The sequence below is a fragment of the Drosophila sulfurigaster genome, chromosome 2R (genome assembly GCF_023558435.1).
Source record: "Drosophila sulfurigaster albostrigata strain 15112-1811.04 chromosome 2R, ASM2355843v2, whole genome shotgun sequence".
NCBI lineage: Eukaryota > Metazoa > Arthropoda > Insecta > Diptera > Drosophilidae > Drosophila > Drosophila sulfurigaster.
Window position 1 is genome coordinate 24,969,348 of NC_084882.1, and position 25,461 is coordinate 24,994,808.

General features: G+C 38.9%; 2 protein-coding genes across 3 annotated transcripts in view; both read right to left on the reverse strand.

Moving 5' to 3' along the window:
• The window catches only part of LOC133838951 (uncharacterized), a 183,708-nt gene that overhangs the window by 123,722 nt on the left and 34,525 nt on the right, over positions 1-25,461 (reverse strand). The gene's annotated exons all lie outside the window — the stretch shown is intronic.
• LOC133838025 (uncharacterized) lies at positions 181-23,653 on the reverse strand. Of its 2 annotated transcripts, XM_062268949.1 has the most exons (3): positions 23,643-23,653; positions 1,233-1,250; positions 181-1,178 (listed from the first exon to the last, which is right to left on the reverse strand). In XM_062268949.1, exons 2-3 carry the CDS (start codon positions 1,241-1,243, stop codon positions 332-334), a joined length of 858 nt encoding a protein of 285 aa, XP_062124933.1. In that variant the 5' UTR covers positions 1,244-1,250; positions 23,643-23,653; the 3' UTR covers positions 181-331. The 2 variants fall into 2 exon arrangements, with proteins under 2 accessions (XP_062124933.1, XP_062124932.1); XM_062268948.1 differs by lacking the exon at positions 23,643-23,653 and having other exon boundaries at positions 1,233-1,395.

Consider the following 25,461-nt stretch of genomic DNA (forward strand, 5'->3'; position numbering starts at 1 on the left):
TACAACAACATTCGTGCTCTGTTATGTGCAGAATATGCAAAGACCTGTCCAGTTGAAGCAGTCGGATGAAGCAAAAAGCTGAAACTAATTTTCCACATTGCAGCACAAGCTAAGCCAATGAAGTTGGAAGTTGCTGATGCTTTAAATTCGAATGTACTTTTTTACCCCATTCCAAGTATTAACTTTAACGTTACTTTAATAACATCGAAATGCAGCTTATAGCAAACATATATTGTGACATAGTAAAATCGAAAAACGGTAAGCACAACTTCAATTCAATTGCAAATTTTGTTTCTACACTAGAATTTCAAACGTCACTTTGACAAAATAACTATGACTCAGTGGAATTCTTTTGTTCGTCATCATCTTCATCTTCTTCAGATAGATCTATGTATTCATATCGATCGCCTTTCTCATTTATTAGATGTTTAATTTGTCTCTCAACTTGACCTTGATAATCCACTTTCTTCGGGGAATTATCATCGTTTTCACCAGGTTTTACGATTGTCAAACCGCCGGCAAGCAGTAAGGTTAGAGCAATAGCCACGTAGCCGGTGGCATAAATCGCCGGCTTGCTGAGAAAGACATTTAAATACCAGATCAAATGTCGCGTTCCAGCTACCATATGATAGGCAAATGGAAGTACTATGCAGAATTTGACAACATTAAATACTGCTCTCTTGAATTCGCATTTCTCAATCTTTTCGACTAACGCATCGACTTTCAAATTACAACACAGTCCCGACAAACCAATTATCCAAATGCCTATGGCTAATATGAATCCACTTATTCGCAGAAATATTGACATCACCGAAGTCAATTGTTTCCTATAGATGCGCAGATGGGGGGACAATTGTCGACCCAGTTTCATATTCTTCTCATCATAGCCCAGTCTTGGATAAAGCGCTGGAATAATACGCAATTCGATTTTCGGTCCTGTTGGACCTTTTCGATTCTTCTTCCCTTTCTTACTATGTCGTTTGCTATCGTCATCATAGTCTTCCTCTTCTTCATCATCAAAGCTGCGAGATTTTTTTGAGGATTTCCTTTCTTCATCACCATCTACGAATTTGGAGTATTCAGCCCTCTGTAGTAACATTGGTCTACACAAAACACGTTGATTCCCATGCAGAATTAATTGAGTACTTCGCTGCAAGGGACTTTTAAGATATCGAGTTCTGTTGTGAATTAATATTAGTACAATCGTTGTTTAATAGCAATGCGGAACTTACATGGCATACATTCTAATAATAATAATAAAAAACAAATTATTTACTTGAACATCAAAACAGTTTATATTATAAAAAAAATGTATGTGGAATTGTATATAAAGTCAATGGATACTTTGTTGTACATTTATTTTCAAACTAGTTTCAATTGTTACATGTCAAAAAGTTATTCTCAACTACAGTATTATCAAGTAAGTATTTCTGATACACTTTGTTACGAAATGCATAGCAAAGCGTTGCAAAAACTGGAGATTCAGTTTCCATTAAATTGCTGACATTCTGCCCATTCAGTTAGACAGTTAGATAATTGGAGCAGATTTTTGAGTTTATAAATTTTCATAATTTGCTATAAGTTTCCAACATGGCAGCCAACATCCAAGCAATCTAAGGTCCAAACTTTTGCCGCATGCCAAGCGCATTATCAAATATTTATGCCAGAAATTTTGTTAAGCGCTTCAAAAATGCATGAGGGACAGCAACAACAGCAGCACAAAATAGCAAACACCATGTTGACTTTTCGCAACGCACAAATGTCAGCTTTAGTTTAGTTTTTTCCCTACATATTTTCCACTGAATGCCGGAGCATGCCAAATCATATGCAAAAATATTTTTTCTCTTATATTTTTGGTTTTTGTTCCTTTTTCGTTACGCTCTTTTTTCTCAATTTACTCTATGGGGGGCCAAAACAAATGTGAAGAAATTGCGTGTTACAGCTGCAAACGGGCACTACCGACATTACAAAATCATTTTTCTATATTCTCGTGGAATCTTGACAACTTTTAGCTCATATTTCGAGGTGTTATAAAAACCATATGTTATAAAAACCATCATTCACAGTGGTGAAAGAGAAGACGTATTAAAAGCAAGCAATATAAACTTTTATTAAAATTCAATAATTACATTTTTTAATTCGGAATATAATTTTGGTAACTTTTGTGAATTTTCTTCAAGTAATGAGAGAGTATTACAAAGTGTTGTAAAACCAACTTGGACCTTTTTCACGTATTTATCTTGATGCTTTTTGCTAGCAACTCAAACGTTTATGACACATTCATTCGGGCGCCAGAAGGTTTCACCCAAGAAAATAACAAATTGAAGAACACTCTGCGAAGCTAACACTATTGGTGAACGTAAAGTATGTAGGATCTCTCATATACATATATACATATACTACATGTAAACATATACGCATACATATGTAGCTGTATGCTTATGTGGCGTGTGTTGCTGTAAACTGACAAAAAAAGGTTGAGCTGAAATTTAAACATACATAAATATATGAAAAGTTAATTTGAAAAAATCTCTTTTGACAGTGCACGGCGGGTGAGCCGTAGTAGCACAGGAGGCTGTTACATGCTGAGGGGGCATGTCGGGGCGGGGCGGGGCGGAGCGGTGCTGGGATGCTCTTCCAAAAGGCGCAGCTGTGTTGTTGTTTTTTCAGCTGATATTGTTGTTGTTGTTTCTGCGCTGCCAAGTCGCAGTCAGTCACTTGCACGATGCTGTCGAGCTGCAGCTACATCGTTGCCGTCCACAGTAAACGATGAAAAATGTGCAAAAATTGTACACACACACACACACACATACACACACACCGATACACAGAGATATACACAGGACGCACGCACACACACTGAGAGAAACGCATAGGGGGAACAGCTCCTGCTGTTTATATAGCCTGGCTACGTGTATAAATAACGGTAACATTTTAAATCAGTCGAGTGACTGCAGGAAACGAAAAGCTCAAACTGGTGCCAACTCAGCGACGTTACTGACAACCCCTATTCCCAGTTTTCAGTTTCCACTCTTTCTCTCTTCAGTCACTTCCTTTCTCCTTGCATCTCCTGTCCATCTTCTTGTATGCCATGACATTGATGGTCCTCCTCCTGCAAACGTGTGTGCGTGTGTGTGTCTGTCTATCTATCCGTGTGTGTGTTTGTGTGTGTGAAGCGTCGCCGCAACAATTTCATTCCTCATACATTTCAGTGTAAAACGCTGCCTTGTCTTTTGCTCCACATACACACAAAACGCAACCATGTCGCCTCGTTTCCCATTTTTGACTCGCTTCTGCTGCTGCTGCTGCTGCTTTTTTCTGTGTTTTTGGCTTGTCCAACGCTGGTTCATATATTCTGCAAAATTTATGAAATTTTAACCCATTTTTTCGCACCCGGGAGTTTGTAGCGGTTATTAAATCTTGTCTTTCTCTTAATTGGTTTTTAAAATTTTAATTAAAATCCAGAATGAACGATATGTTTTTACGATGACAGAGAGCAAAAGTCATTCATAGAATTACAAAACGTTTTGTTTTGATTGAATAAAACTAGTTCAAGTTCTGTTTGAATTAAAGTTTCAAAGTGATTTTCCAATGTATTTGCAGATGTACAATAAAGCTGAAGCCAATTAGCATTTTGTAACAGTAAAATTTTCAATTTTCCCCGTTTCGTTAATTGGAAAGGTTTAAATTACAGAAAATTCGTTGCTTACCATTAGAGGAAAACTTCAATCGCCAAACGTCACTTAATTTAATTACCCAATGAACACACACATACACACTCACCGAGAAATGCGTTTGAAATAATGAGACAATGAAATGTCAAAAGATATTTATAGTGCATAATCTTGAGCTGCATTCCAGCTCATTGGACACCGCGGACATCGAATGGAATGGAATGGCATGGCATCCTAAGTACTTGTGAGACCCCGAGACCAAAAGTGGGGGGGGAATTCCATTAAGTTTATTAAGAGGCTTTAATTAGTTTATATACAAAAAAGCAACTGCCCACGGAGTGCAAAACGGAGAGAAAAGAAAAACGTGCCTACTTTTCATTAATTACCGAGCTGTCAGGGCAACCAGCGACCACTTTAAGATGCTTCTTACCTTTTGATGGCCCCCGGTGTCAAGTAATTTACAAAGCACACAACAGCAACAGCAACAACAGCAGCAGCAGCAATACAATGTAGCAGCTGCGGGGTGTATTGGATGAATTGGGTATACGAGTATGTACTCGAATTGAGAGTCGAGGTTTTTGATTGAACACTCGCATCTTAAGTTTTGACGTTAATCTTGCGCTGAGAGTGTGAGGCGCCTGTTTCGCTGACACTTCATTATGTGATTTTAATATGAGTATATATACTATATACGTATATATGTATACAACAATGCCACCAGCCGATAGAATCTCATTTCGCAGCGAAACGTTTGATCTTAATTAGTGTACTTGAATGTTCTCGTTCATTCAATCGAGTGTCGGCTTTGCATCAGCAGCAGCAGCAGCGAGCGTCACAAGCATCAGCATCAGCGAAAATAACAAAATGTCGCAAATCACTAAGGGGCTGCTGCTCTGAGGGAGATTTCATGGCAATCGAGGAGGGAATGGGGCGGTTACTTCGCTGGGTCTCGCTCGCTTGATTGGCAGTTTTGGCCCTTTTGCTCTTGCCCTGATTGCCGTTGCTTCCAGTCGCCGTTGCTGTTGCTGTTGCCGCCGCTGCTGCTGCTTTTTGTCTAAGCGGATTTCATTCGCATATTAATTGAAGTTTACACAGCGACAAAAGTAGGCGGCCTGGTCACTAATTAAATAGAGTTCGCTTTTACCAATCGTTCACCAAATATTTTGCACAGTGTAGTGCGAGTCACAGAGTCACGAAGGAGACGCGTCAAATTGTCAAACACGCGCCGAACTTTAGTGTGGGTAAATATTTTTCAATTAAAATGGCTGCCCGGCTATTTGCTCAGCACTTTGTCGGCTTGCATAAAAATTTAGTGGTCTCATAGTTGCTGACTGACTTCGAGGGAAATGAGGAAAGAAACACGTTCAAGAAATTGCATGATGAGCATTTATAGAGACATTGCTGGTGATTTCTTCTAAAGGTAATCAAGCTAATCAACGCAAGGTATTAAGGAATTTAATTAAAATTGGAAGTAGAAAAAATATCACGAAAGTGCGCTAGATGAGAAACACAATGGAGTGGAAGCAAAGCTTTTATAGATGTTGTCTGCTAATCAACTGTCACGCGGTTAATGAGAAAACCATAATTATCTAAAATTGTGAAATGTAGTTTGTAAAAATTAGTTGAATTAAATTAATATATACCTTCAAAATTGAAAAATGTAATGATGTGGTTTAATGAACTAAATTAAATACTTTTGAAATTCAGTTCAATATAAATTTAAAAATTACAATGAAGAAATTAGTATAATACATATATTTCTTTTACTAGCTGCACTTCTACGAAATCATTACCGCTTATGACCAGTTTTATTCTAATTAGATAACACCTTCAAGAGCACACAGTTATCAAAACCAGTAATAATATGAAGCATACGCCACATGCTGCACTCGAGTTCCAGTTAAATCCACTTTCATCCGCATTAGCGCATCAGCGTTATGCCGCCTGGTGTATGGCTTAATTACTTTAAACTTTACAAATTTGCTTAGCAGTGTCTGGGTGCGAGTGTGTGTTAGGTGAACCTTTAATTTTACTAAACTCCAAGCAAAATCGACGCTTAACTTTTTGGAGTAGGACCGAAAATTGTAATCGGAGCACTGCAGACGTACTCCATGTATGAGGAAAACTAAGTCAAAACAACCAAATCACGAGGAATAGCTTTAGCTTCAGCTGCCTCTGCTTTTGCCAAACTGTCGATAATTAGCCAGCAAAAGTTTTAACTTGGCCATTAACACGCATTTGCTGCATAATGGCTCTGTGTCTGGCATAGATTTGTGCAGCTTTGTGGCGTTGCCTCTTTTACCTTTTGCCACTGTGCCACCGTGCTACCGTGCCACATGACGCATTAACTCAAATGGCTGGGCAATAAAGCAATGTCTTGTAGCTGCGGGGCTAAAACTTTTAACCGCTTGAACTTGATGGTTAGCGGCAACAAGAGCAACAACATTTTCAGCAATTGCCCCACTTGAACGGGGCTGAGTGTTTTTTATAATTAAAGTCTGCAAAAAAGGACTGAAGAGAAGCCTTGAACTCATTCGAGCAACAACAGCAACAAGCGATGGCTGTGGCTTTGGCTGCATTGCGTGTGGCTGTGGCAGAATGGCCAAGTTGCAGCCACAATTGTTGCACGCACAGTGCCCCAGTCAAGTTAAAAAAAAAAAACAATTGTTTCAGGCGTGGTACTACGAGTACTATATACGATTTTGTATATACAAACACAACATACAAAATGTATTTCATATTTTTGCATGCCCCAAAAACCTGCGACCTGAACGAGAAAGTTGAACAAGTTTTGCATGGCCTCTAATTACCTTTTTGGCTGCCTAGCTGAGCTGTTCTGAATGGCTGGCGTGCCTGGCCAACTTTTTGGCCTGATAATTTCTTAATACTGAATCCACTTGATTGCAGTTCTGCCAGAAGGCAATGGCTTCTGTGCGAACAGGACGAACACAGGAGGCGGATAACCAAAAACTGATATAAGTCGGGGCATATGATTGGGAAAGTTTCGCATTTAAAATATTCGCACTTAATTAGAATAAGATTAAGCCCACACAATTAGCATAAAGAGTTGTTAAACAACTCTTATCCACATATATATATCTACTATGTTGACAATTGTCAGAGTAGAGTGCTTTATTATGAAAATAAATGCAGTGCTTTGTCGCTTTGATACTTCACTTCAATTGCTAGCAGTTAAGTGCTGAAGACTTGCACTCAAACTTAATGTATCTTTCGCATCGTCGAGTAGTTCTGCGACAGCCGAATGGCTGGGGTAGCTGAACATTGGAGTAACCAATTTTCTGTAAATTTGAGCAACTTACAAACGATGTGCTTCTTTCAAGAGCCCCACTTGACCAATGCGGATGAGTGCTGGTGCAGTAGCCCAATGCCAGTTGCCAATGACCCTTCAGATGTCAATTGAACTGCAGCAGACATAAATCAATAGCTCTCAAAATGGCCAGCCACACACGCTGGACTGGTGTGTGTATAACCACAACATGTCAGCCTTAAAAATGAGCCGTTGCAGCTGCTTCCGTTGCCCATTAAGCCAAGTGTCCGTTTTGTCAGCGGGCTGCATCCGCCGGCGCACCGGGGTAAAATAAGTAATTGCATTAAAGCCAGAAAAATTGCTGGCAGTTAAGCTGCCAGCTGCCAGCTGCCAGTTACCAGTTGCCGGTTGCAAGCTGCCTCTTCCAACTGTGCTTTACTGCCCTACATTGTCCCAATCCCAATCCGAATCCGAATCCCAGTGCCGTGTCTAATTGAATTTTTCAGCGCCTCGCTCATTTATTAATCCGATTTCAATCGACTTGCAAGTCCCAGGTGCTGCATTGCATTTCCCAGCGAATTAATGACATTCATTAGCTGCATTTAGATTGCCATCAGTGATTCCGAAATGGAAGGCAGCAAAACTTAAATAGCTTTTCCCAAAAAATGTGCACAAAAGGTGTTGTAAGTTTTAGATGATGTTGAAAAACATGCTTTAAAGTGGCATTTCCAAAATCTGTTACCAATAGTTCAAGAATAAAGCGAGCCTACTTTTATACACGAGCTTTCATTGTGCCCGTTTCCATAAATTGGGTCAAATGCTTGACTGAGATTTTTTGGGGGGCCTTACTGCCTGCTGCCTTCTGCCTGCTGCCTGCCTTTTAATTAGCATGTTTATTTGACTTTGCCTGTACGAGTGAGCGCAAAGTTTTTGGGACTGGCTCGGAGACTGAATACGGGACGTATGTGTAATTTCTACGGATGCGTGTGTGTGTTTGTCTGTATTTGTAGCAGCTGCTTGTGCGTTGAGTGTTGATTAAACAAATTGCAAATGAGTTTCGGTTGTTTTTTGTAGTTGTTGTTGTTGTTGTTGCTCTTGTTGTTGTCGCTCTGTATTATGTGAGTTGGCCAAAATAAACAAACAAAGCCTTGGGTAAGACATGCACTTGAATAAACTCTTATAAAACTAAATAAATACACACAAAGACAAACTGTAGTTAAATGCACAAATAAAAAGCAAATGCTGACAGCAGGCGTGCCTATCTATCTATCTATCTATCTATCTATGTAGCTTCTTTTGCACTGTAGCAAGGGGGAGAACGAGAGAGAGTTGTGCAAATGACAGTGAGTTATTTAAGAAATGCAATTTCAATTAAATATGCAAAATACTCAAAAGTCTAATTTAGACAGTTACCCATTGTGCTGAGGGCTTCGCCTGGCAACTGCCATTTTGTACGAAAAACTCGCAGCTAAAATGCGAAGATACTTAAATATTTATATGAAGAGCTGCAGCACCATCAACAACAACGACAGCAGCAACAACAAAAACAGCCACTGCAGAAACAAAAGCAAAAAACAGTTGAAACTAAAGTTTGTAATCAACAATTTGCATATTTGCTTTGGCAATGGCAAAAACTCTGCCACCTTCACCTTGCGCGCAATGCATTTGCAATTTTTTGTTTTGTGTTTGTTTCTTGCATTTTTTTTATTGCTATTGTAGTTTTTTTTTTGCGCGTTTTGTTGTATTTTTTGCACAGTCCTTAGTTGAATTGTTTCATTATGTTGTTGTAGATTTGATACCCTGCTCTCATTAAAAATGGCTGAAGGGAAGTACTAGGAAGTATTGAAAGCATATGAAAAATAAAGTATAAGTAAATGTAAACATAACATAGTACAAATTGCTTTAGTATTCATCGCATTTAACTAACAATATTCAATTAAGCTGCTTTTTAGTATTTACTAGTCTATCATTCTCAGCAAGTGCCCTCTTACTTGTTTTTAACAGTTTTGCTAGTTGTTTCGTTGTTGTTTAGCTGCTTTTTGCAGGCTTTTAAGCATTTGGCAAGCATGAAACTTACTTCATTTGCGTTTATGTGATTTTCTGCTCTAATAACTTGAACTGAAAAGCTCTTCACTCGACGGCGTAGGGTATAGAATTTGTTTTAATACATTTTTATATTCACACAAAATACTATAGTACTCTCTTTCTCTCTATATATTAATAGCAAGATAAAGACAAGGCAGTAAGTAAATGTATTTGTGTTGTGGCAAGCTTTTCAATGCTCGACAGTGCTTTGGCTTGTCGCAATCGCCGGCGCTATGGAAGTTTTGTGGGCGTGGTCGCACTTGACAGGTTTCGACCACTAAGCACTCACTGTCCATGGCTTTTATGGGGAGCCAATTCCATTCATTCGGAGGCTATTTAGCGTTTGTTGACTGGATAATTATGTGGTGCGTGCGAGATTTATGCGCAGCCATCGAGCGACGGCCAGCGTTAGTCGAACTGGGCCTGGATTAAGGTGAAAAGACAGGACACGAATTTTCGGTTGATGGCGTTGCCATCTCTACAGCCGTAGCTATTGCTGTTGCTTCTGCCGTTGCCGTTGACTGTGGTGTGCTGCATGTGTTGCAAATAAATTGACTGCCTGTGGAGGCGAACGATGAGCAAACAATGCGGCGTAGGAGCTGACACTAAATAACCAGACTTGTGTAGGTGCAAATGTGGCCCGCTACACAATAATGTGTGCTCATGTGTGTGTGTGTATGTTTGTGTGTGCGTTCTACAATATTGAATATTGCAGACACAACAGCAACTCGGCCTTACTTCGTCCTGTGCGCGCGTGCCTTGAAATTAAATGTCGTTATAAGTAGGCATTTATATACAACGCAAGACAGTGCCCTTCCACACACACACATACACACACACACACACACACACACACACATATTCTATACAAGTTGTATGCTGAGTATGTGCCACATATTCATTTACCCAGTCGACTGTCGACAGTCAGCAAGTCAGTCTCCGCCTTGGCTTCAACCTCAACTTAACTCAACTCAACCTTAGTCTCAGTTGTGTTTTGTTTGTGCTGGAGTTTGTCTTTTGCCACACACAAAACAAATATTGAAAAAGAAATAAACGCAAGCTAAATAATACAACAGAAATAAAGAAGTTCAAGCTGACATGCACATGCTCACACCTACGCACACAGACATGCACAGATATATACGCTGATGCTAAAGAAAGCTGACGCCGTCATTATGTTCAATGGTCCTTTCCCACACACACAACGTCATTCCTTTTTTTTAGCTACGCATTCAACAAAGTTCGCATAGATATTGTGACAATTTGGGTTTACCACAAATATGGTTAAGAAGCTGTCAACTTAAATTTAATTTAATTGGGTCTCTTAAGCTTCATTTTTATCATTTTTGTCGAAGCAAAAATAATTAGCATTTTCATTGTTGAGATTCGATCTCAGATCTGATTAATGGAAAACAAAAAACTGTTACGGGTTGGAGTGTAAGCAAATAACATTAATAATCTGAAAAATCGAATTTGGTAAAAAAATTAAAATTAAAAGTTTACAGCAATCTTAGAGTTAATTAAATATATATAGTTAAATATATATTAGTACTTCAATAGGAGCTTTGACAAACTGACAATCTGGTTTATATGGATGTTATATTTTGAATATAGTACTGTTATTTGGTATATTTCAGAATATTTTTGGTATATTTTAAGAATTGCATTTTTTGCTCCTATTCATAAATATTAATTTAATGCTCCTTTCAAATTCTAAAACTAATTGAGAGCATAATACTCAATGAATTAAATGAAATTTATAGTTATTCATACATATAATTATTTTTGGTATGTAATGACAGAATTTAAAACAAATTTAATGGTTTCAAGTTTCGTAATCAAAATGAAAACTTGCAACTTTTAGCAGCTGTTGTTGTTGCACAGTATAGAGACAATTTATTTGCCACTCTGAAGACTTTAGTTCTTCATTAAGTACAACCCAATTACATTCTGCAAACGCATACAAATAACACTAAGCGCTCATACACACACACACACTTATATTTGTACATACACACAGAAACATACACACGTACACTCTCAGTACACTCATCTAATTATTCTCTCAATTATAAATCCTCGTAACTGCGCTCCTTTACCCCCTCAATCCATCATTCTGTGGCTAAACGCCCCAGAGCTTCAAGTGTTGTTTTTGGACCAGTCTCTGTGTGTATGTGTGTGTGTATTGGTGTGGGTGCGTGTAAATGTGTGTGTAGCTACAACGCATTGAAATTGCAAACAGGCAGCTAGCAGCAAGCAGCAGGCAGGCAGCAGGCAGCATCATTACAAACTGAACTGTAAGCGTTTACAATCGATGGTAAAGCAAATCATTGTCATTACGTGGGCGTAACCGCACGCACACCCTATACACACACACACACACATACATACATACAGATTGTAACAGATTGAAGACGTGGAAAGAAGAGGAATGAGAAATGAAGGGAGAGTGGGCGAGTGGACGGGGGCGAGCAAAGCAATTTCCGCACAAGTTTGTGGCTTCTGCTTGCCAATAAGTTTGTATTTAGTACTAAGTATTGGGCGCGTGCATTGTGTTGTAATGAGCTTTAATCATAATTGATTTACTATGTCTATGTCGATGTCGTTGCCTCCTACTGCATCACACAGGGTCTGTCATCAATGCCATTCAGCCAAAAGCTCCAATTCAAATCACAATATCCATCAGTTAACTCGCACAGCCGATTTATGCGCTGCAATAAACTTCCTTCAGACAAATTATGCCTTCGCGCAGCCTTGGACAGCACAGTTCATTTTTCAAACTACGTCCCCGAAACTCTCCCTCTCTCTCTCTCTCTCTCAGCTGAAAAACAAAAAAAACTTTTGGGCGTTTTGCAGCTCAGCACTCGACGCTTATTGACTTATAGCCATGGCTGGCAGTCAGCATAGAACAAATGGCCGTCGCACAAAAGCCAAAAAGTTTTTGCGAAGCCAAGAGAATAATGCCAAAATATGCAAATATTTTCTACAGCTCAAAAACTTTTAACAATTGTAACTTATTCGAGCCTGTTGCCACTCGTCGTCTTCTGCATTTAACAACAGTTTAAAATCAATTGCATTATTGATATGTCTTAGATGGACTCACAGCTAGTTTTGGCAACGACGAAAGTGTATTGTCTGGCTAAACATAGCTTATCTGTTATTAGAATGTATATTTGTTAGAAGAGATTGTTAGAATATATATTTATAAATAAGTTCATAATCATTATTAACAATCAAACTTGTTATTTATTCAAAGAGATTTAGTTTAAAAATATAATATATGTTACTAAATTTGAAATCATAATCGATCGTCATATTAGAATGAAAATCGGAAAATTTAAAATGTATTTTAAATTAAAAAACAAATCAATCGTCTTTAGAATCTTAGAGATAGTTAGAAAATATTTTAAAATAAATTAATAAACATTAATTACTCATTACTATTAAAAGCAAAACAAGTTGTATTGACAAAATCTTTTAAATAAATTATATTATTATTACTGACAACTCAAACAACGACTTTAAACTCAAGAACAAACTATTCTCTTCAACAAATGAATTAATTCATTTCATTGTACGTAAGCCAAGGTAAGCATTAACATTAGTTTATAAGGTCAACTGTATGAAATGTTTTGAAAGCGCTTAGGGGCATTACCTAGATGTAGAATGTTGGATTATTTTGATGTGAGCAATGATATTGTCAGTTGAGACAAGAAATTCGCATAGAGTTAACCTTCTTGAAGGTTGGGTGGCACAAAGACAAGCAATTCATTTGTCAGCTGCAGATTTACTGATTGGCCATTTAGTTATGCGACATCATAAAGATAAGAGAAGGTTTCTGCTACAAGTCTGTACTGAACTGAACTGGCTTTGCTACACTATATACTATATTCATTCATTAGCACTGGGCAAGCTTTTAGCTGACAGCACTGCTTAGTTAGTGCAGTATGCAAATTGTTGTAATGTTACTTCTGGCTCTTCACTGGCTTCAAAGTTCGTCTCGCTCTCACAATCTTTTGGTGCGTTTAAGTCTTGGCTATGGCTGCGGCTGTGACGTTGGTGTTGGCTTTGTTTGTTTAATAAATTTGCCTTGGTAAAGACAATTTCAAATTCTTCCAGCAATTGGCAAACAGCAGCAGCAGCAGCAGAAGCAACGATTGGCACTGCAACTGCCACACAGTTATAGCTTGAGGCCCCTGGCTAGCTATTGCCAGCTGCAGTAACTGTTACTGTTACTGCAACATCGCCAGCTCGGGCATCCGGTCCGGCACCGGTTCTGAGGACAAAGGAAACCAATTAACAGTCGCCATTGTTTCACTTGGTAATTCAACTAAATTGCATGCTGCTGCCATTGCTGTTGCCATTTGCCATTGCCCATTGCCCATTGCCGTTGCAGTTGAAGTTGCATAAGCAAATCTGCAGCGACTCCCTGGAGTTCAGCAGTTGAGCTGCTTTATTGCCACAGAAAATGTTCGCCTTCAACAAGGTGTGCTGAACAGCATGTTTTGTTAACTTGTGGCAACCTCCTGCTCGGCTGTCGTCTCAATGCAAACTGAAAACAAATTTCTTTGCCACCGAATTAATTTCCAATAATATTTTTAGTATTTCTCTGTCACACTGAGAGAGAGCTTTAAAAAACATTAGTTTGAAGGATACAATCTAAACTAAATAATCCAGTGCAAGTGAAATTGAAACTGGAATCGATGAAGAAGTTATTTCTGTATTTATTTCTTACATTTATATTGCTTTTGCTTTCTTTTTTAAGGGCTGCTGTTTTCACCAGCAATAAACTGACAACCAGGTGTTTATGCACGTCTACACATGAATGATGATGCCTTATAAATTGACTAGACTGTTGTTATTATCTCATTGCGAGTGGCGTTCAGAGGATAAAAGTTGCCCAAGTTCCTAATCAGCAGTATGGAATCATTTGGGTAATGCTTTTGCTCAAATTAGCTATGGACCGATGCGGGTCAACCAATGTTGCACTGTTGCAATGTGCCAACAGAGACACAAATTCAAATGACAAACTTTTTGGTGTTTTTTCTTATATTGTTTTTTGTGTTTTTTGTTTCGGTAGCATGGCAACTGGACTAGTGGATAAAGTGGCAAGCAGGCAAGCGTGCAACGCACAACGGGGCAAGTTTTCATTAGCATTTGCTATGCCAAATACCACAGAAAGTCAGCCATATATGGCCGACCAGTTGCACCCACACACACTCTCGATATACCGAATACATAGAACAGAGTGTGTTGGCAAGGAAGTAGCAAGTGCAAACCTGGCCAACAGTCGTGGGTAGCTTGGCAAACATTTTCATTGGTTTTCTTGGTTGAGCTGGCGTCGCATTTGAAGCGCGTCGAAAATGCATTTGCAGCGCGGTTGATGGTGACGTCAGCGATCGAAAGCGTTTCCCAGGCAACCCAGCCCTGCCCAGCCGGCTAGCCAGTTTCATTATCTCCATCTCCTCTTGCTCTCGACTCTCTCTATCTGCATCTGCATCTGTCGGTGTGCGTGCCTGTTTGCTTGGATAAACGATGTAATCCAGTTGAAATGGAACTTTTCACATTTAACTGCACACATGCAACGGCAAGAAGAAATCCAGACAATTGCTGCGTGAGATACGAGAGAAAGAGGTGTGTGGAGTTCGCCTCGATAATGAAAACTTAAATCATTGTAGGCAAACTGCATGCCTCAGCAACACCAACAAAATGAAGCTCCACCAAATGCAAACAGACTGTGAAATACACTTCCTCACTAGGGTGGGTAAATATTAAATTATGTCAGCAATATATCTATGTACTATTTGATTTATATAATATTCATTTTCATGAAACTTTATTATCACTATAAATGTGTACCACATGCTGTCGACAAGTGCATATTATCTTGTTTGGGGATAGTGCATAGAGTTGCAACTGAGCAGCTGCTGACTGGCTGGATCTCTTTCGCCTCTCGCTCTCTCTCTGCCTCACTGTTTGCCTCTTTTGGGAGCCCAGCTCAGAGCTGTAAAGTGTTTTCGTTTCGTTTCATTTTCGTGGTCCGTTGCGTGCCAAATCCATGAGCGTGCGATGGCCGCAAAAAGTTGTCCTGGACAGGGAATGGCCAGGACGAGCAACGTCAACCTTTAGTAGCCTTTTGATGACTTTTCGCCGTCGACGACGACGACGATAGCGTTGCTCTTTTTCTTCTGCTTGCTGATGCTGCTGCTGCTACTGCTTCTACTGCTGCTGTGGCTGTTGTCGGTGGTGCAAACCGCAATTGCTGTTGATGCTCTTCTCGTTGTTGTTGCTGTTGTCGTAACACGCCCCATTGTTCTTGTTGGTGTCGTTGATGGCGCTCAAATGAAAACTTTTCCAATTATTGCGGTGCGCCGAGTGAGTGAAACAGAGAAAGAGAGCAAACGGTAGCGAGCGAACCAAAGTGACCAAGGGAAAACCAAAAAAAGAATCAGTGGCAGACAAACAACTAAATGAGCATCAAATCGAACTCGTGCACCGCATAATGAGTGCTCGGCATTTTTCTAGGGGGCTTGAACCGAGCAACGCTGCCCAGCAACGCCCAGGTCATTAATCTAATTTGTGGCCCACGCCAAAAAACTCGGCCCAATCGAATTTAAAATGGATGTGTATATGACTGCAAGGTGTAAGTACATCGATCAAATCATTTTGTAGCCAACGCCAACGCGAACGCCAATGTTCGGCTGTTGTTAATGATGATGATGCCTAACTGCCAAACACAACAACAATAACAACAACAACAACAACAGCAGCAGCAACAACAACAAGCAACCACAAACAGCAACAATAAACAACAATGAGAACAATGACAATGACACGTTAAGCTGCCGTATACAACATGAGATTGCAACGGGAACGATACCAAAACAATGGCGTACGCCATGCCGTTAATGCGTGCCGGAAGTGACGCCATATTGTTTTTAGTGCTTTTGTCATTTACTGAGGAAGCGGCAGCCGGCTGTCGCGGCCTAAGCCGATCTGACGATGACAATGCGATTGGCTCAGCTGCTAAGCAGTGCTGTGAAATGCCACAAATAAGTTAACAAATGGCACATCATTTGGCAGCGCGCACACAGACTCACACACACGCACATACGACTGATGTTCGATGGCTAAATTCGTTTATCCTTTTGCGCGAAACTCTATCGAGTTTTATTTAATTCAATCACAAATTGATTAATAATCGTTGTCATCGTCATCGTCAACACTTTGTATGTGTGTGTATATATATATTTTTTGTTTATACAAAAGTTTAATTAAACTTTAAGCGTTTGTTACATTTCATTCTCGCGCTCTCTCTCTCTCTCTCTCTCTCTCTCTCTCTCTCTCTCTCTCTTTCATTTTCTTTGCACCTCTTTCCCACTCTATTGGCACGATTCTCTCATTTCACTCGCTCGCTCGCTCTCGCTCTGTGTCGATTAATTACACGTCTCGGCTCTTTTGGAAAGTTTAATTAGTTTCGCTTTTAATTGACAGTTGAAAAACTTCAGCAGGCTGGCATTTGACATGTGGTATGTATTTGTGTTTGTGTGGGCGAGAGCATCGAGAGTATGAATAAACGTGAGCAACTCCGTTACATTTATGTCGATTGAAAATGAGCGGCAGCAGCTATAAGGAAACGAGAAAAATTCGCAACTGATATTCAACATTTTCTCGCTTTTTTCTCGCTTAATTACCAGAAATTCAAAAAGTCTTTAAAAAGCAATAATTTACTTCGAAAGATTATTCGACTGAACAGATCAAATCAAATATTTATTTACTGTCATTTGATGCAATAGATTTGATTTCGCTTAACAAAGCAGTTTCAATTTTAATTGAATAATTATCCTTTTTTGTCAAAAACCAATTCCAGCTGAAAGCACAGTAATTGGTTTTGATGTTTCACTCGACTATGTTAGGCCGCCCTTTCATGGCTTTCGAAATGTGTGTGTTCACCAGCTAACGTCAGTTGTGCTCAAAAGTCAATGGAATACGCATTATTTGCACTTTGTCTTAAGTGCGTCGTACAGCAGAAAAGGAATTCCATATCCATATAGAGTGTGTCTCTCTTTCTTTCTCTGTCTCTCCATCTCTGCTTTGTCTTTGCTGCAGGCTGGAGGAGTTAGTGGTTAGAGTAACGATATTTGGCTGGCAGTCTGTGGCAGTAACTGTTTCTTGTTGCGTAAGTCAACAGTCGCAATGTTGTGTTAATGTTGGCTATATGTTTTCTCTATGTCCCTCAGAGAGTCTCCATTCCTTGATCCCGTTCCCGTTCCTGTTTTCTCCTCTCTAGCTCAGCGTTTATGTCTGCACCATAGCTTCAACGTGTGTATGTGTGTGTGCTTAAATGTCCTGTCATTTGTTGACCAAATAAGTACATGGCAAGCAATTTGTATTTGTTTTACTTTTGCGAAGCGAATGAAACGACAGCCAACAGAGTTGCACAGAGAGACAGAGAGAGAGAGAGAGAGAGAGTTAGAGAAAGTCAAGAGCCGAGAATGGGCACGCACCGAAGCCAAAAACCAAAGGACTCAACTAATTTCATATTAAAACATCGTTTTGCATGCAGGAACAGCATCAGCATCAGCATTGGCATCAACAGTGGTCAAGCAAGTGTAGAGAAGGCTGTCGAGAAGAAGCTGTTGGGCCAGAGAACATATTCTGCACGTTGGCACTTTGAAGCGGCTCTAATGAATTTGATGTCCCCAAAAAATTCTTTGGCCTTGGCTTCGGGGGCAGTTATTGTCATATGCGTGCATGTGTGTCTCTCTGTGTATGTGTGTGTGTGTGTGTGTGTTTGTATATCACATAATTGTCAAACTCATTCTGCACAGCTGTTGGCCCAAGGGCGGTTAGGCTAAGCTGTGGTGTGTTCGTACTTTGGTATGGTGCTTGGCATGCAATTAACATTTATGGCCTTTTTCTTTTTTCTCCTCTTTTTTTTTGCTCGACTCATCCTTGCGAGCAGAGCTTAAAGCAAATCAAAGTCGAAGCGGTAATCCAATGAGCTGGCATTTCATTTTCCTTGCGTTTCATAATAAATTGTAGATGTATATATACTTATATATTTAGTATATAGTGAGAGAGTAGGACAGTTAAAGTGAATTACAGATGAGTGGGACTGTTCAGCGAAGCGCAGCCACAAAATGAAAGTCTCAGCAGAAAATGTTGAAAATCCGAATTATCGACAAAAAAAAAAGAAGAAAAAATTTGTGCTCATTATTGAGGCCAACGGGCGACGCACATAAATTTGATGTGTTGTCCTTTTTACCCCGACCCGGAAATTGTCGGGCTGGCACACAATTTGGTCGTCGCTCAAGCACGCCTAATCAAAAGATAAATTCCCAAAGACATATGAGAAGTGCTTTTCCATACTATTTAAAAAAAAAAATCAGTATTATTAAAGTTGCATAGCTAAATCGATGTGAGATATTTTTGGATTTTCTAATTTAATATCAAGTTTAATTAAAGTTCTTCCATGTAATAAACAGCGTATAGGATTATTCTTTATATGGGTTCTGTGCTCTAATCCGCTGGCTAGCTAGTATTTATTCATTATATATGCATTTCCAATCGGATTTCCTTTTGACTTCTCTTTTACTCAGCTTTGATTTGAACTTACGACTTGATTTTTGTTGGTTGGCCTGGGGAAGGGGATGCGAGGTTAAACATTTTTTTATATGTAGTATTTTATTTGACCGCCTGTGCTGTGGTCTGTTGCGCCGGCTGGCGTTTTTTGGTCTTTTGCCACACCCACTTAAACTGGGCTCGCATCATTATTATGCCATGCACAGTTATGTGCCTGACCCAAAAATATGTAAAAAGGCCGCGTAAAAATCCTTTTTGGCCTGGCAAATCGGGCAATCTACGTCGACATCTCCCACTTCCCTTCCCCTTCTTTGCCATCATATAAAATTCAACTTTTGTGCTGAATTTTTGAGTCTATCTCCCTCTCTATGTGTGACTGTATCTGTGTGTGTGTGTGTCTGTGTAGTTGTGTATGTGTGTGTGAGTGTGAATTTTATGCTGCCTAATGTCAACGTAAGGCACGCCCAGGCAGCGGCTCAATTTCGCTTTATGTTAATTTAAACATGTGCCGCTATGCGCATAAAATATGAACAGCTTTCCCTACCAAGTCCATGCCATTTTCATCCACCTCTCCATCTCCCCGTTGCTTTGAGAAAGTCTTTCTGGCAGCTTCTAAAAGCTGACCGCTATACTAGCTGTTGTTGCTTGGCTTTGCCTTGCTATTTGTTCTTGTAGTTTTGGGTCAAGTTAGTTTGTAGTGTGTGAGCTAAGATTTTCGTTTTTACTTTTATTTCCACTTCCAACCCCGCAGCTGGTCTTCTTTGCGTATGTATATGTGTGATTTTGTTTTCCTCTTTCTTTATATGTGTGGGGGGGTATACTTTCATGTATATTTTGCTGATTTCTTCTTGTTGACTTTTATGTAGCATACTTTTTTGCGTTCAGCGTGCGATGTTGTTTGCCATAGCATAGTAAGCGCACACAGCACACAACAGCATCTCAGTACTCCCATAAGTAAGTATGGTTAGATTCCCATATTTGTTAGCTCGTGTTATTTCGACTGAGGTGATTTAATGGCTCCAACTTCACATGCTTATTTCAACTGTTGAGCTTATTGGTTTTCGCTAGCATCTTGGCGACTGATCTCTTCGATCTTATCATTGCTTACAGATAGCATAAGCTTCAGCTATGGATATTGTGGCTGCCACCATTTTGCTTGGTCGCTCTTCAATCAGTCTTTGCAGCGCATTTCAAATTCGACGCGGCAACCGCAAGCACAGCAAGAACTCAATTCTTTTTTCATTTCTCAGTTAAATATGAGATTAGTACTTGTTCGCATGGCTCAAACAGCAACAGCAGCGACAACAGCAGCAACGAGCTTGAACTTGAAGCCAGAAATTATGGTTACATGCTACATGATATTTTGTTGCTGTTGTTGTCGACCATTTCACATGCTCTACAAAATTTTCGACTTCTTTTTTTTTGTGTGGGCCTTTTTTTTGTTGTGTTTTGCTTGGGGCCACATTTGTTGTTCAAATGTTTTTGCAATTTAAGTAAATTGAAATGTATGCGTGTGAGTGAGAATATGTGTGTATTTTGGTCAGCTTGGCTTTGCTTTTTATCATAAGCATTTTAATTAGATACTTGATTAAAAGCTTTCTTTTTACGTCATCTCTCTCTTTTTAAAATGCTTCGTTTTAATTAAAATTTTTGCTCAAATCAAATGAGGGATCATCTGTACATATGCAACACATATACATAAATATAAGGCTTAGTTGTCCTTGATTGAATTGAGGGATGTCTGTATATAGTTTGTGAGGCTTTCGCATTATTTGGGTTGTGCTTTTGAGTCGATTTGAGATTTTCAGTTGGCCAATTTGTTGGTACTCTGGGCAATTGGCATAGTAGATGACTGTGTGTGTGTGTGTGTGTTCCAAAGCGATGCGATTGCCATAAATTTGCAAGTGCCCCAACAGATTAACAGTGAAAATAGCCACAAATTTGTGCAATGCCATCATCATCATCATCATTGGCATCATGATCAGCGAATGCTGCGTTACAGCCACACTTTGTGGCACAGAATAGAATAGATAATTAGGCGCATTTACGGGCGGCCACTTTGTAGGTCATTTGAACCGCTTTCAATGACTATGTCCAATCGAAATGCGATCAACGTGCACCATTTAAAACTCTAGTATACCCTATGCCTCATTCATACACACACACACACACACACTTGCACCCAGTCTGCATCTATTATATACACATTTGTGTGCATTTAATGCGCTTAATTGTATTGGTAATGCGCATGAAAGACTTTAATTATCGTTAAATATATGCATGTGTGTGTTCGAGAATGAGAGAGTGCGTGCTTTGTCTCTAGTCTGATTAGCCTATACAAATTGCAACTTTTCACAATGGGGTAAATAGACATGTTTCAAGATTTTATGATCAATTTTTCAAATTAATGAAAATAGTTGAAAACTTAACTTTAAAAATTTGGTAATATTCTAAATTTGCATTTTGAAAATCTTACTGCTTCAATTTTAACATATTGTATTAAAAAATGTATATTGCTAAAAGGAACTAGTATTAAAAGTTTTAAATAATAGTCACATCTCGAGAAAAAAGTCCATTTAACGCCATTGTGCAGCGTCATTTGCGCCGAGAGCACCGACAAAGCTCAACAACTGTGTCAACTGCATTTAATTTATTTGCGTCACAACAATAATAATAACGATGCTAAATGGCTGCTTTTGGCTTACTGCCCGAAAAACTGTCAATACAATAAAATTTTTATTGACTACGGCTCGCGTATAACGTAAACAACTGCACAGAAAATATCAAAGTGTCCTTTGGCTTTGAAGTATAACTCATGTGAAAATGTTTTTGGAAACGTTATTTTTAAATTAATAAATACAAATATTTACTACTGAAGAATCTTCAAACAGATTTACTTCTCTTATTCATTATAATTCGAAGTATTTATAAATAATACAAACAAATTCCCACTATTCAAAACTTGCATCAAAATACCCCGAAACTTTTTCTTTTGCATTTTAAATGTGCAGTCTAGTGCAACGGTTGAGCGGAAAATTCGAGATTGCTTAGTAGTTGTTTAATTGCATCGTAGCTAATCAAGAAACCGAAGCTTCTGCCATTTATAAGAACTTTTTGTTGCTCTCAATTTAATCGATTTAATTGGAGACAGAGCAGAGCATAGGGCGAAAGTTTCAGCAGAGCTGAGCTGCTTGTTTTTACTTTTATTTACTATTGAAATGTGCAGATGCTGTTGCAGGTGCAATGGAGAGATAAGATGAAAGGAAAGAGTTGGTTGAGATAGGATGCGCTCGAAACAATCAGCTAGCTGTCTTTTCTATTTCTGTAGCTCTGCGTGTGATTGATGTCGTTGAGGAGCTGCTTCGGCTGCTGCTGCTGTTATTGCAAGGCGAGTATTCTGACATTGCCCCACGGCGCTCAAAAGTGCACAAAATGGTGCACATTGTAGATAATTGAGTGGATTGCATAGTTGCCCCTGGTCGCCACTGCAGCACTCTTAAATGGGATACGGGTATCTGTAATATGTAAATAACAAAAGCAAGCCTCAGGCTGCCAAGAAGATTGGTTGCGACGCCTGTCTGTCTGTCTGTCGTTTTGTCAATAGTTTTTGCTGGCGAGTGCAAGATAAACACATTTAGTTTAGAGTGCAAATCGAGTTGTTGCTTTTGCTTAAAGGTGTTCCCGAGTCTCTGGTTTAGCTATAGAAATTGGCTTAATGCCTGCACCTTACTAGATATAACTAAATAATCAGATGAATTCAAGTTTTCTTATTATTATATGCTAAGAATGTCACCGATGCGGGCGAAAGTTTTAAATGCGCGACGTGCCTCACGTGGCAAACACAGATACGCGAGAAGAGAACTGTTTGCGAAGAAGCCTGTCATTTGCTTATGGTTTGCGGGTATGAATTCAATTAAATATGCAGGAAAATTGCATTTCAACTGCTTTCCTCTGTTGACAAGTTGCGCAGCGACAAAGCGCAAAACTTGCGACTAAAGTCAGAAAACAGAACTAATTTCATATGCCTTGTAGCCAAATTTAGTTGCACAATTTGCAATCGCAACAATGCTAAAGAAGAAGAAACTGCGAAAAAGCAGCTAACAGCAGTGGAAGCAGCTTTTCAACTTATGACAAGCAAAATAATGTGGGCGAAACAATGAATTATGCACTTGGAAATAAGTTTGGCGATGTGAAATTGGAACGCCGTGGTTGCGCTGATGCTCAAACCATGGCCATAAACCGAAACCAGCTAGCAAATCACTCATAAATGGCCAACGGAGCATATGGCAACCATTGCGGAATGGGGCTGTAGCTGAAATGGGCCATCACATATTTTTGGGGCCGGGAGGGGCACAAAAGTGCAGAGTGGGAGGAAAACTTTTGCGCTGGCAATTTGCAAATAGACGCACAGACAACAACAAATTTAGTGCCATTTAATGTTGCAAAATGCGTGCATGCCTCATAATAATTCATAAGCAACATTTTGCAATGGCATCATGTTGTCTATGTGTGAGTGTGGGTGTGTGTGTTGTGTGTTTGGAGCGCTTTATATATTTCACAATCAACGCGTTAAGTCGAAAGTAATGCATCAAAATTGTGCAGCCAGCCAGCGGCAGAGACAATAACAACAAGTGAGAAAGCTAGAGTCGAGTACTATCGACAGTGAGATACCCGCTATTTACTTTCAGTAAATGCAAAACAGTGCGGTATTATTATAAAAATATACCATTTTAAAATACATATCGAAAAAATTCTACAAATTTATATATCAATAAATGCAGTGCGGTATTATTCTAAAAATATATATATATAATATTAATATACCGAAAAATACTGTAATATATTAATATATTCAAAATATACCAACGAATGCAAAATATACCAAATTGGCAACCAAAACAATTTAGACCTGACAATAGAAGCCGTTTCATGCCATTTTACCTTCAACAATTTTTATCGGAAAATCCTTGTTGCACACATTTTCTATAGGAACAAACTAATAATACACTTCTACCCAAAGGGTAGCCGGTATAACAATAAAAACAACAAAATCAAGCAGCATGCAACAAGCCACATGCAACTCCTCGAGCTTTGTCAGTTAGCTGTTGCTTGTTGCCCTCCGAAAAAAATTCTGATACAGATGGAGTGAAGTCAAGAAATAAACTACAAAGTGGCTGCTGATGATCTTTTGGTGGCATGTCAGTTAAGAGCGTGTGTAAAAATGCAATTCACAGATGGGCAAAAAAAAAGCAATTGGAAAGTGAAATTATAATTAATAAATCCATCAGACACACACACAGCTACGACACTCTGCAGTGTAACTGCAACCCGCTTCTGGGGGCATCAATAAAATGCGTAAAATTTGCATTGGCTGCTTGCAGGCGTTTTATGCATCAGATGTGTTATGAATTTCAATACAATTTCATCTGCAGAAAGCAAGCAAAACAATGCACAACAGCAACAGCAGCGATGACGCTGCAGAATTGTATGCATTGTGCTGCTTTTTTTTTTTGAATGGAAAAGTTGCAAAGGCAGCAGCAACTTGATATTTCCTACATGTATGTGTATGAGTTCAGTCTGTAGCAACGTGGAGTTCTTGACGCTGTCGCTGACATTTTACATTACATAAACGTATTTATGCAAATGTGCTGTGAACTTTGCTTCCCACGAGTTATTGTTGTAAAACCCTTATTGCCAATGCCATTGTTGTTGTTGTTATGCTTGTTGCCCACTAACTGACTGGCTGAGTGACTCGCCTCCTGTTTTTTTTTCTGGTTGTTGTTGTCGATGCGCCATATTTGCATGCATTTTAAATGACTCGGATATCAATTTTGACATATCACTTGACAGCTTAAAAAGGTTTATGTATTTATACAAACGAACAAGCGAAACATGTGTGTGTCTAGAGCGAGAACGAATGCGGATCACAGGCAAAAGGAGCCAACAGAGTGCGATGCTTACATACCCTGGAAATAAGAGACTGACCAAATGGCAACCTAAATAAATTAAGAACATCTAAATCAATAAAAATTTCTTTTCATCCATATCTAAATTTTATTTTACTTATTTATTCAATTAACCATTTTACAGAGTATCTACTAGTCAACTACTATTTTGCAAACTGCTCTTTAACTTACTTTTTATTTATTTCTTGTACACTTGGACATAAAAAAGTGCGTATTTTAAATTTATTGCTTCATTAAAGCTTAATACCTAAAGGAATATGTACATATGTATGAGTATGATTCGCTGTCTCTGTCTTTCTCTCTCACTCTCGCTTGCTCTGTCTGTCAGGTGAAATATTAACGAGCATCGCTCGCATATTTCCATTGTTGGCTGTTACTGTTGTTTTGCTTTCATTTTTGTATTGCTGTTATTTTATGCGGCTTTAAGCGCCTGAACAATTCATTTAAAGCGCATTTTAAATTAGCTGAAACAACCAAAAATTTCTATCGCTGAATACTAAATGCAATGCGAATGTCAATGTGAATATAAAAAGTGAAAATGTGTGTGAATGTTTTACTATGTGTTCTTTTCTATTGCTACAAATTGTAATGTGCATGTTAGTTTTCATGATTTGCGAGCACTATACATTAAATAAAATCGCAATAGAATTATGCAAAGTGCATTTAAAATGTTAATTTTATTATAAAGCTAATTGTATTATGCAGTAGAGGGAATATTTAAATGATTTATGCCCCCAAAACGAATTTAATCTAATAAATAATTCTATATTGTATTTTTCTGTATTGCACGTAATAATCACCTTGGGCGCTAATAAAATGGTGTATTCAAATTTATTTGAATGTTAATCAATTGATTGTTTAAAATTTAAGTGCTTTTCGCAGA